The 12,394-nt window shown below is 40.5% G+C and overlaps 1 protein-coding gene across 1 annotated transcript in view; it reads left to right on the forward strand.

Annotated features, from left to right (window-relative positions):
• Nucleotides 1–7,006, forward strand: part of LOC110967257 (aryl hydrocarbon receptor-like) — a 47,669-nt gene extending 40,663 nt beyond the window's left edge. Inside the window, exons 12-13 of the mRNA XM_051959393.1 lie at nt 726–2,301; nt 4,163–7,006. Coding sequence (XP_051815353.1) covers nt 726–2,301; nt 4,163–4,312 — 1,726 coding nt within the window. The 3' untranslated portion in view covers nt 4,313–7,006. The remainder of the gene's footprint in view (nt 1–725; nt 2,302–4,162) is intronic.
• Nucleotides 7,007–12,394: the final 5,388 nt, after the last annotated feature.

The raw sequence follows: 12,394 nt of genomic DNA on the forward strand, positions 1-12,394 counted from the left end.
AAACAACTCAAAAGGCGCCAAAGATGACAAAGCTTCGCCCTAAAATTACTCCAAAAATAAAATCTACTAAGATGTTATGAAACAATTTAAAAATTAAAACAATTTTGCCCAGAATGACTCTAAATTGTCCAAAATGGCTCAAAAATGATGTTTCAAACAGCAAAAACACTGCCTGCAGTTCAGCCGAGAAGTTAGAATTTTTGTTGGTCATAGCTGAGTCAGTCATGACCTCTCAGCTGAGTCGAGGAGATCAGAATTTTTAGTTTTTTTTTGTTTGTTTTTTACAGTGTATCCAGTTTATTTTCGAACAAGATGTAGAAAAAAATAGTTTGATGAAATATCATGATTTTGAGCTTAAATTTTTGTTAATTCTACGTCACGTAATTAGTTCTGAGACCGTCGGAAAGTTAAAAATTCACCAAATGTTTTTGTTTCTTTTTGTTTCTATGTTTTTGTCAAAAGATAGATATTTTTCAAACCAAAGTTTTGGTAATCAGATGGATAATATCACAATATGTGGGTAAATATAATTGTTTTGGGTAAAAATAATAATTTACCAAGCTTGGATCAGATTTATGCAAAGACTGATTCATAAAAAGCATCGATGACACCCTTAATCATGGACAGGGGGTGAGACCCAAACTTGAGCTAGCCAGTTAGATCTACTGTAAATGTGTTTCCATGTTGAGGTCTCCAGATAAAAATCCTGTTTTCTGTTTCTGCAGGGATGAAGAAGGAGGTGAACACCTGCGTAAGCGTTCCATGCATCTACCTTTCACCTATGCTACAGGTGAGGCACTGCTCTACCAGTCCAACCATCCCATCGCCGGCTTCAGGGACGGAGGTCCAGAGAAGAACGGCAGCAAGTCCAAGAAGAGTCGGACGGACCGGCTGGTGAGGGACGGCGTGGACCCCGGCTCCCTGCTGGGGGCGCTGATGAGCCAGGATGAGTCGGTGTACGTCTGCCAGCCAGCCCTGGAGCCCAAGATGTCGTTCCACAGCAGCTTCTTCGGGGAGCAGATGGGGTTCTCTGACCCGGACCCCTCCAGCCTGAGGAGGAGCTGGGACGAGCCGGCTAACGGGGCGGTACCTCCAGGCGTCACCGAACCTGGAACCAGCTTCGACCCGCTGCTGGCCACCCTAGACTCGCTCTCTCTGGAGGGTCAGGGGGTCATGGATGCTGATGAGGGTGGCTGTTCCAACGGGGACCTGTTCGGAGCTCTGGAGGGTCTCGGGCTGAGCGCTGAGGACCTGGAGCTGCTGCTGCTGGACGAACGGATGATCCGAGTGGAGATGGACCCGGAACGAGTGCCGACGCTGGACGACCTGCTGACGAATGACGAGATCCTGTCCTACATCTACGACTCCATCGAGGGGAAGACCAACTCTTCGGACCACGGAGGTCAGGCACCTCCCAGCACCTCCTCGGTCACCTCCTCCACGGCGTCGCTGCCTGGAAGTAACCCCCCACCCGATGCTAACATGCAGATGCAGTTTCCTCACTGTAAGCCTCCTCTGGTGGGGCAGACTCCCATCGTGCAGCTGTCACAGCAGATGCAGCAGCACCTCAGCATGCGAACTGCTAAAGTGTCGCACGACTGGACCCTGCAGGGCGACCGGCTGGCCAACACGTTAGCTAACAGAGACCTGCTACAGAACCAGCCGATCCCCAACGGACAGTGGATGGCGCAGGGCATTCTGGCCACCGCAGGGATCCAGCTGGAACACTTCAACACTCCGCAGACTGTTTTCAGCGACAAGACCTCGGACCTGGACCTCCATCAGCAGCACCAACACTACCAGCCCCGGATCCAGAACCAGCTCCCCCAGCAGTGCCATCCCAAACAGAAGGCCAACCTCAATGGAGTGAGCGGCCTCTCTGGAAGGGAGCATCCGGCAGGAAAGTCCCAGTGGCAGGACTTCGGGTTCAACGAGAGTCTGGGCGGCACTTCCTGTCTGGACGACAGCCAAAAACCTCTGACAAACACCTCACTAGAGTCATGCATGGATTATAGCGTGCCCGAGATTGACAATGTGGATTACACTGTGGGCGGAGGGGGTTTGTTTGGGGGGCAGCAGCAGGCGGCCGAGGCAACGGTTTCGTCCTTCCAGGGGATGAGCCACAAACGGCAGCCGGAGCAGATCCCGGTACCGCTGGCCCAGGTTCTGTCCAGCCTTTCACAGTGTCCGCCGCCCAACGCCTCCCTGGAACAGATCCTGGGGGTGGGGAAGCCCTGCAGGCAGCTGGACCACTACGGCATGGTGGCCTCCGAGATCCAACATGACCCCAACCATAGTAAGGTGAGGAGGCTGAAGCACCGACCGGCTAATAAGATGCTGAAATCAGAGCCTGTTCTAGCTTTTAGCAGCAAGATGTGTAAAAAAAGTCTTCATAGTTACTCTATTTTTAAGAGCTGTTAGCTGAATCTCATGTTCACTCTTAGAAATTGAAGAGCCTCAAGGAACTTTTAGGCGGTCTTCACCATTTCCTCTGTGGAGGAACTTTCTTAGCCTAAGATGGTTCCCGCGGGATGAACGTCTTGTTATTGTTGTTATTGTTATAAATAATTAGCTAACAGTAACAATTGGATGAATAGAAAAACAGTTTGTCAAAGGTAATGAATTGAATGATTAGCTAAAAAAACTAAATATTATTAGCTAATACTTTCAGCTAAAACATTGCAGTGTTTGAAATTTTTTAAATAAATACTTATCATTTACTACTTTTTTAGGTAACCATTTCTTAGTCTTGGCCAACTATTTGTTACATTTAGCTAGCAACTTGTTATGTTTAGCTATTTCTTACCTTTAACTATATGTTATTTTTGGTTTATATTTTGCTAACTAATGATTACTTTCAGCTAACTATTTTTTATGTTAAGCTATTTGCTACATTTAGCTAACCATCTGTTATGTTCAGCTAACTGTCACTTTTTATTTGTTGCTTTTAGCTAACTATCTGTTATGTTTAGCTCACTGTTTGTTAGTTTTAGTCACCTATTTATTACTTTTAGCTAACTGTTGCTCACTTTTACCTCAGTATTTGTTACATTCAGCTAACGCTACGTTTAACTATTTCCTAGTTTTACCTAATTATTTTTTACTTTTAGCTAACTGTTAATTTTAGCTATTATGTACTTTCAGCTAATTAGTTGTTACTTTTAACCACATTTTTATTACTTTTAGCTCACTATTTAAGTTTAGCTAAGTATTTACTCCTTTTAGCTTACTGTCTGTTGTGTTTAGCTAACTGTTTCTTACTTTTAGCTAACTACTTATGTTTAGCTCGCTATTTATTTCACTAAGCTATTTGTTACGTTTAGCTAACTCTTTATTCCTTTCAGTCACCTTTTCATTACTTTTAGCTAACTATTTCTTAATTTTAGGCAAGTATTTGTTACTTTAAATTAAGTATTATTGAATTTAGTGAACTATATTTTGCATTTAGCTAATTATTTGTTTTGTTTAGCTCAGAATTCATTATTTTTAGGTGAGCCATTTCTTGCTTTTAGCTAACTGTTAGCTAACTATTAGTTGCTTTTAGCTAACTATTTGTTGTGTTTATTAAGTATTTATTACTTTTACATGGCTTTTTTTTACTTTTAGCTAACTATTTCTTACTTTTAGGGAAGTATTTGTTATGTTTAGCCAACAATTTACTTTTAGCTAACTACTTGTCATGTTTAGCTAAGTATTTCTTACTTTTCGCTATTTGTTCTGTTTAGCTAACTATTTCTTCCTTTTAGCTTGCTATTTGTTGTGTTGAGCTGTTTGTTACTTTTAGCCACTTATTTGTTACTTTTAGCTCACTCTCTGTTATAACTATTTGGCAAAATGACCAATACGTTTTCAAAACTATTTGAAACTTCTGCAAAATGACTTGAAGCTTCCTCTGAATGAATCATAACTTGCCCAAATTGACTCAGATTTTGTCTAAAGGGAACAAAACTGCCCAAAATGAATCAAAACTGTCCAGCGTGACTCAAATGTTTTCTTTTTTTAAAATTTGAGTCGTACTGACAGAAGAAATTTCTGAGTCTCCTTCATGTTGTTCTGTTTCCAAGGCTTTAGATTGAAAAATGAACTTACAGTGAGTTAAAATGAGACAGGAGCTGCTGCTGTGAGGTTTAAACAGTGAATAACTTCCTGTTTCTTGGTGCAGATGGAGAACGGCTGCATCCTGACCACTTCCTACCCGTCTGGTTGTTCTTTACCCAACAGTAACGGACCAGCGCCACCTGCTGTCCAGCTGCCTGTACCAGAGACTCTCCCGAGCCTCGCCGACCCGCCGGCCACCGGCTTCTACCTCTGACCTCCACCAGAGACCCACTACTGACTGCAGCAGCCTTACAAACCCAACAACACAACAAACGTGCTGTTCCTTTCAGTTCACAGCCGTCGGAGGGATTTTAGTCGAATTATCATATTATGAGTTCTTTGTTTACAATAATGCAGTGAAGAGTTCTCAGTTTATTTCAACCTAAATGTGAGTTATTTTATAGATCTGTGCTCAGATACATCGCAAAACACCCGTTAGAAAATACTGCAAATAGAGTGTTTCATGAAGGATTTGATTATATTTGGTGCAACATGAAGAAGAAAATGTGAGATAAAACCAGAAATGTCCTCATCTGCTGCTTTTCTTTGACTTTTGTTATCACAATATAAAGAGATTTTAGTCAGTCAAGATGTTTTATGGGTTAAAAGAGGGAAAAAAGCAGCAGATTTATGGATAATTAGCATCATGCAGTTTCCACCTCATGAATGTAGAAAGAAAAAAGGAGAAGCGGCTGGACACCAACTTACTGCACTTCAAAACCTGTGAAATGTGATGAAAATATTTAATGAAAATTAATCAAAACTGGCCCAGATTTTCCTAAAATGTATGCTAAATTAATCAAAATTTGTCCAAAAATAATCAAAATTTGTCCAAAAATAATCTAAATGTGTCCAGATTGACCTAAAAATTTAGATTTAATTCATCAAAATTTGACTAAAAACATCTAAATTTCAACAAAATGATTCAAAATATCTTGGAAAAAAATGTGTTCAAATTTACCCAAAAATGTGTCCAAAATGACTCCAAGTTTATAAAAACCAAATCTGAATTTGAACTAAAAATGCATAAAAATTTGGTTAAAAGTTCTCAGAATTTCTCTGTAATAAGAAATTGGCCAAAATTCTCAATATTTCGTCCAAAATTAATCTACAAATGTCAAAAATGACTCAGAAATTTTAAAAACAATCAATCAATGTGACAAACGTTAGTCCAAATGACCTAAAATTTCTACAAAATATATCAGAATTAATGAAAATTTGAACCAAAAATGCTGAAAAATTGGGTCTAAAGTGACTCAGTTTGTCCAAAATAAGTCACTGACATTGTCAAAAAATAATCAAATTTTGTCCAACATTTTAATAAATTTGAGTAAAATTACTTAAAACATGAGTCATAAACTGTGTCCCTTAATGTTATTTAACATTATTTATGTAAAACGGGACCTTTCTCATTATTTTCAGTCAGTTAAAGGACAAAACAAGCATCAGATTTGTTTCTATTTAAGTTTCCGCCTGACGAACGTCCAAAAATCAGCAGAAAGTCCAGAAACTGTCGTACTGCAGCTCAGGTTCTCCTCCAGATGTTTGCTTTGTATCTGATCCAGACCCACTCTGGTCTCCAGAATGTAAACCTTTCAGCTGTTTCTCTGTTGGAGGCTTTTCAGCGCTGAGATTAAACCTGTAGAAAACCTGGAAGTCCTGGTTAGAAACTGGTCCTGCACTTTATTCTGCCTCCTCCACTTGAATTCTTTGTTTTTATTCTTCCTTCTCCTTTAAAGATTCGAGGATTCATTCTCCGTATTTATTCATGTCCTGCAACACGTTTCTTGATTGTTGTACAAAGAAAGAAAATATAAATCTTCAGAGGGAATCTATAAGTCATTTAGTGTGGAGGATTTAAATAACTGGAGGTTAAATTCATCCTCATCTCAGATTTCCTCCTCAGACATCAGAGTTTTTTCTTGTTTTAAAAGAAGATTCTGGTTCATTTCCACCTGCTGAGTTCCTGTTAATGTCTCTATAATAACTTTCTCTGTTTTCTTTGTTTTAGATTCAAGTAAACCAGAAAAATCCCAAGTTTTCTCAACAGAAAACCAGATTTTTACATGAATTATTTTTAGTTTTCAGTCTGACTGAAAGGAAACAAACTTGAATCTCCAACATCTTCATCCAACCGCTTTGTTTTCTGATGTGGATTCTACAAAATATCTCCAAATTTGTCCAAAATAACTGAAATTTGTTTGAAAATTCATCAAAATTTTCCCAAAATGACCCAAAATCATTCATTGTCCTAAATAAATCAAGATTTACATTTTTGTAAATAATTATTCAAAATTCATCCAAAATGATTTTTTTAAATTGTTCAAAATAACTGAAACATTCAAAAACTGTCCAGTGACAAAAGTTTTCCAAAATTTTGTTTGTCTAAAACGACAGACATTTAGAAATATTTAAACTGTCCAGAAATTAATCCAAATTTGATCCAAAAATGTTTTAAAAAATTACAGAAAATTTTTAAAAAGTATCCAGAATTGTTTAATATTTGTCCAAAATGACAAAAATGTCTTAAGAGTCAGTTGTTTAAAACGATTGAAACAGTGACTCAGAATCATGTTGAAAGTGGCAACAACACCAAAATAAAAAAAATCTAAATTATTGAACATTTGACCAAAATGACAGAAACATTAAAATAAAAACATGTCAGAAATTACTCAAAAGTCAAAATTTGGTCCAGAAGGATTTGATTTTTTATTTTTATTTTTTAAAAAGAACACATCCAAAATTGCTGACAAATTATCAAAAATAATTTTGGAAATTTGTCCACAATTCAGAATTTGTGCAACAAAAACATCCTGAAAATGGTCAGAAAGTTTTGTTAAACATGCAAGTGACTCAAAAATTGGTTAAGAATTAAACAAATTTGTCCAAAATTACGAAATAATTGGTTAAAAAATTACTCAAAATGACTCAAAAAATTGGACACAATTTACTTCAAAACTGGTGAAAACATTTTTTATATCTTTTAAAAATGACAAAGAAAATAAAAATGTGTCCAAAATGACTCAAAAATTGGTCCAAAACAATTCAGAAATTGGCCAAAAATAACTCAAAAATGGTCAAAATCAACTCAAAAATGATTCAAAGTGTGTATAAAATCATTTGATTTTTTTCAAAATGACAAAGATAATAAAAACGTCCAAAATGACTCAAACTTGGTCAAAATTATTTTAAAAATTGAAAAAAAACTGCTCAAAAATAAGTAAAAAAAAGTTCAAACGTCTCAAAAATTGGTTCAAATTTGGTCAAATTATTCAAAAATTGGTCCAGTTTTTTAACATGACAAAGAAAATAAAAGAATCTGTCCAAAAGGAACCAAAAATGTCTTGAAATAACTCAAAATGGTCAAATAATAGTCAGCAATTGATTAAAAAAAGAAATGGTCCAAATTATTTTAATTTTTCAAAATGACAAAGAATATTTAAAAAAGTGTCAAACGACTCAAAAAATGGGTCTCAGTTTACTCAATGACTCCAAAATTGTCAAAAATTACTTTAAAAAATTGTTGAAAAAAGGATAAAAAAAATTGGTCAACAAATGGTGAAGAATAACGCTCTGACGTAGTTGGACTCTTGAAGTTTTTAATGATTGTAAAGTGCTTGGATGAAAGTGTTGATCAGATAGAGGGTTTCCTGGACGTAGATCTTTGATGATAAAGGTCTTTTTTAGAAGTAAAACTAATTCATGTATTGAACGTCCTGACCTTTAGAGTCTCATTGAATTGAAGCTGCAGGTTTAAACTGGTCAGAAACGTCTTTTAAACGAGTCTTCAGGTTCACATCTTTCAGGTTCTACAGAGAAAAACAAACCGAATAAAAACCAAATGTGAGTTTGGATCTTCTTCTGGATGGACGCGGTTCTGAATGTTTCCTGTAATAATCAGCCGAGTAGAAGAAAAGATGCTGAAAGAGATTTTTCCGTTTAGGTGTTGGACTCTAAATGTTCTGTGAAACCTTTTCTTTTTTCTACGGCAGAAATGTTTGATATATTTAATATGTTGATGTCAGCTTGTACATAGTTTCTGTGGTCCAGCACTATTTTAAACACCTCCTCTGTTGATTCTTTGCTTCTCTGTGGCTTTTTAATTGTAAATAGTTTCTGTCGTCACTAAACACGGGACTCAGCCTGAAATCGGTGCCATAAACTTTACGGAGTTTCATTTGTGTTTTTTTTGCGTAGCCACGATAACTTTAAAGACTGCTTCCTTTCAGATGTTTTATTTTATTTGATGATAAAAGGATGTTTCTGCGGCTCACGGTGAAGAAAAGACGAGCGTTTGACTGGAACTCTCTGGTTTTTATTCACTGGACAAACTCCTGACTGTGAAGAAGCTCTGAAGCATTTTAACATCAATAAATCTTTACCACATTAAACCGTCTGACTCTTTACTATGAAATAACCTCATCTTACTGGAGGTTTATTTCAATTTGACTGATTTTCTCTATTATTGTCTATGCATTTGTTTATTTACATGTATGTTAGCATAAATATATTTAAAATGCTTGAAAGATCAGATCTGCAAGCATTGCAGCCACTATGACCGTTTCTCAGTACCTAACTGTCTGTATCTGGTTCTCACGTACTCTTGAAACGTCATCATGGAGACTTCATCGGACCAGACAAGAGAGTATAGATATGAATTAACAGTAGAGCTCACCCTGAAACGGAGCTACAGCTCTCTATGGTTCTGTCAGTAAACATTCTAAGAAGTGGAAATTGACGGGGTTGTATATAGTGCTGTTCTTGCACAATATTTATCACTTAATTGCTCTCAGGATGCTGTGGTTGAGCTTACCAGTTTTACATAACAGGCAGATGCTGCAGCTGATGATGCTGGAATTCACATAAACAAGGAAACAAGTCCATCAGAATTTGAATGTTAACAGTCCAAAATGAAAAGGTTAAATACAGCTTTCCTATTGGCTTAAAGAGCCAAAAAAAAAAACCATGAAAAATACTTTGTAAAAGCCAGAGGTTGGTAGCAGCTTTAATTTTTTCTTACAACTTTTCGGTGTCCCCCCCTAAAATTAATCCGGATCCACTCTGTCCATAACAAATACCATAATGGAGCATAAGGTTCTCATAAGGTTACCTGGTACCAGAGCACTGTAGGCCAAAGGTCCATGATTAACTTCATAGTCGTATGATCAGAATGTCTCAGACATAAGAGAGGAGCAGAGCTGTCAGCTGATCTTCTCCTGGTGGTGAGTTGATCTGATGGAAGACTGCTGGACAGACCTGGTAAACCTAAACGTGTAGTGAGGGTGAACTGGGAACATCTGGTGGAGGACCCTGTCTGTGGGGTTTCAACTCCCACCTCCAGAAGAGCTTCTCCTGCATCCTGAGGTTGTTAACATGGAGTCTGAGTGGTCCATGTTCAAAGCCTCCATTGCAGAAGCAGCTGTTAGGAGCTGTGGTCTGAAGGTCACTGATGCTTGTCATGGTGGGAAACCAAAAACCTGCTGGTGGACCCCAGTGGTGAGGGAAGCCATCAGGCTGGAGAAGGAGGCCTTTTGGGCCTGGTTGGCTCAGAGGTCTCCTGAAGCAGCTGACAGGTACCGGTCGGCCAATAGGGCTGCTGCGACAGCAGTCATGGAAGCAAAAACTCAGGTGTGGGAGGAGTTCAGAGAGGCCATGGAGAAGGACTTTTGGTTGGCCTCAAGAAAGTGCTGGAATGCCTCAGGAAGGAGAGGCAGGGCTTTGGGGCAGAACTGTTGACCCATGCTGTGGACACTGTCTTGTGGTAGAAAGAGCACTTTGAGGAACTCCTGAACCCGGTAATCAAGTCCTCTGTGGAGGAGGCAGAGCCTGAAGACTTGGAGGGATCTTCATCCATATCTGTGGTACAGGTAGTTCAGAAGCTCCTCTGTGGTACTGGGTGTGGACCAGATCCTCCCTGAGATGCTGAAGACTGTGGACATTGTTGGACTGTCTTGGCTGACACGTCTCTACAATGTGGTGTGTGCAGTGGGTATCTTGTAATCTTTATAACTGAGCTCAAACTGTCCATCAGACTTGAACAGAATCATGGTCAGAACAAAGATCCTAAATAAAGAAGTTGTTTATGTTGCAGCAGACAGAGTGGAGATCAGCCCGAGACTCAGAGAACGTTAATAATCACAATAAATCAGCTCCTCGTTGTTCCTCCAGTCAGACGTCTGACTCAAACACGACAGCATTTTTAGGAATGAATCCATGAATCATCATGAGAACATCTGCTTCCTCTGAGTCACTCTGAGCTCTAAAGAAGGAAACAAATGTCCTCCGTGTTCTAGGTTCTGTGTCTGAATGTTTCTGTCAGTGGAGGTTTGTTAGAAGTTCAATGTCTCTGTGAAAAACTTTAATGTCACAGAGGACTTTAGCCTCATATTGTAGTCATTTTGTCTGTTTTTGTGTCTCTTTTGTGTCTCTTTGTTGTCATTTTGTGTAATTTTATGTCTCTGTGGTCATTTTGTGTGATTTTGTGTCTTCTGAGGGTTGTTTTGTGTTCATTTGTGTTCATTTTATGTCTTTTTGTGTTTTTGTGTCTTTTTGTCGTCATTTTACATCTCTCTGTGTTTATTTTGTGTTTCTCTGTGGTCGATTCATGTCTTTTGCTTTCAATTTGTGTTTATTTTTTGTTCTTCTATGCGTCTCTCTGCTATCACTTTACATCTTTTTGTGGTTGTTTCTCGTCTGTCTTGTCGTTTTGTGGTCGTTTTGTCTGTCTTTGTGTTCATTCAGTGTCTCTCAGTGACTGTTTTTGTCTCTTTGTTGTTTTTTTACCAACTCATGACTTCATTTTGCATCAAATAAACTCTGACCTTAAATCCATCCATCCATCCATCCATCCATCCATCCATCCATCCATCCATCCATCCATCCATCCATTTTCTTCTGCTTATCCGGGGCTGGGTCGCAGAGGCAGCAGGCGAAGTAGGTTGTTCCAGACATCCCTACCCCCAGCGACGCTTTCCAGGTCAAAGTCTGAGGATGCCAACAAAACCACATCACCCGCAAAAAGCAGCGAAGCAATCCTGAGGCTCCCAAACCGAAAACCCTCCCCACCACGACTGCGCCTTGAAATCCTGTCCATGAAAACCACAAACAGGATTGGAGACAAGGGGCAGCCCTGGCAGAGTCCAACACCCACGGAAACATTTCTGACTGAGTGACGAGTATGCGGACACAGCTCTCACTTTGGTTGTACAGGGACCGAACGGCTCGTAACAACGAGCCTCGGACCCCATACTCCCGCAGTGCCTCCCACAAGGCCCTCGGGGACACGGTCATAGGTCTTCTCCAGATCCACAAAACACATGTAGACTGGCAGGTCATACTCCCATGACCCCCTCAGCAGCTCCGCAAGGGTAAATAGCTGGTCCGCTGTTCCACGACCGGGAAGGAATCCGCATTGCTCCTCCTGAATCCGAGGTTCAACTATCGGTCGGATCCTCACTTCCAGCACCCTAGAGTAAACTTTCCCGGGGAGGCTGAGAAGTGTGATACCGCGGTAGCTGGCACACACTCTCTGATCCCCCTTCTTGAAAATAGGGACCACCACCCCGGCCTGCCACTTCACAGGTACTGTACCCGATGCCCGCGCGACATTGTAGAGACGTGTCAACCAGGACAGTCCAACAATGTCCAGAGCCTTCAGCATCCCAGGGCGAATCTCGTCCACACCAGGCGTCTTGCCTCTGAGGAGCTTCTTAACTACCTTGGCGACCTCTGCCATGGATATGGACAAAGATCCCCCGAGTCTTCAGGCTCTGCCTCCTCCATAGATGACGTGTTTACCGGGTTCAGGAGTTCCTTGAAGTGCTCTTTCCACCGCTCGACGATATCCCCAGTACGAGTCAACAGTTCTCCACCCCGACTGTACACAGTCTGAGCGAAGCCCTGCCTCCCCTTCCTGAAGCGTTGAACAGTTTGCCAGAACTTCCCAGAGGCCGACCGAAAGTCCTTCTCCATGGCCTCCCCGAATTCCTCCCACACCCGAGTTTTAGCTTCCACAACCGCCACAGCTGCCGCCCTTCTGGCCAGCTGGTACCTGTCAGCTGCTTCGGGAGACCTGCGAGCCAACCAGGCTCGAAAGGTCTCCTTTTTCAGCCTGACGGCCTCCCTCACCGCTGGTGTCCACCAGCAGGTCCTTGGATTGCCGCCGTGACAGACACCAGTGACCTTCAGACCACAGCTCCTAACAGCTGCTTCTGCAATGGAGGCTTTGAACATGGACCATTCAGAATCCATGTCCCCAACCTCCCCCGGGATGCAGGAGAAACTCTTCCGGAGGTAG

The sequence above is a fragment of the Acanthochromis polyacanthus genome, chromosome 14, assembly GCF_021347895.1.
Source record: "Acanthochromis polyacanthus isolate Apoly-LR-REF ecotype Palm Island chromosome 14, KAUST_Apoly_ChrSc, whole genome shotgun sequence".
NCBI lineage: Eukaryota > Metazoa > Chordata > Actinopteri > Pomacentridae > Acanthochromis > Acanthochromis polyacanthus.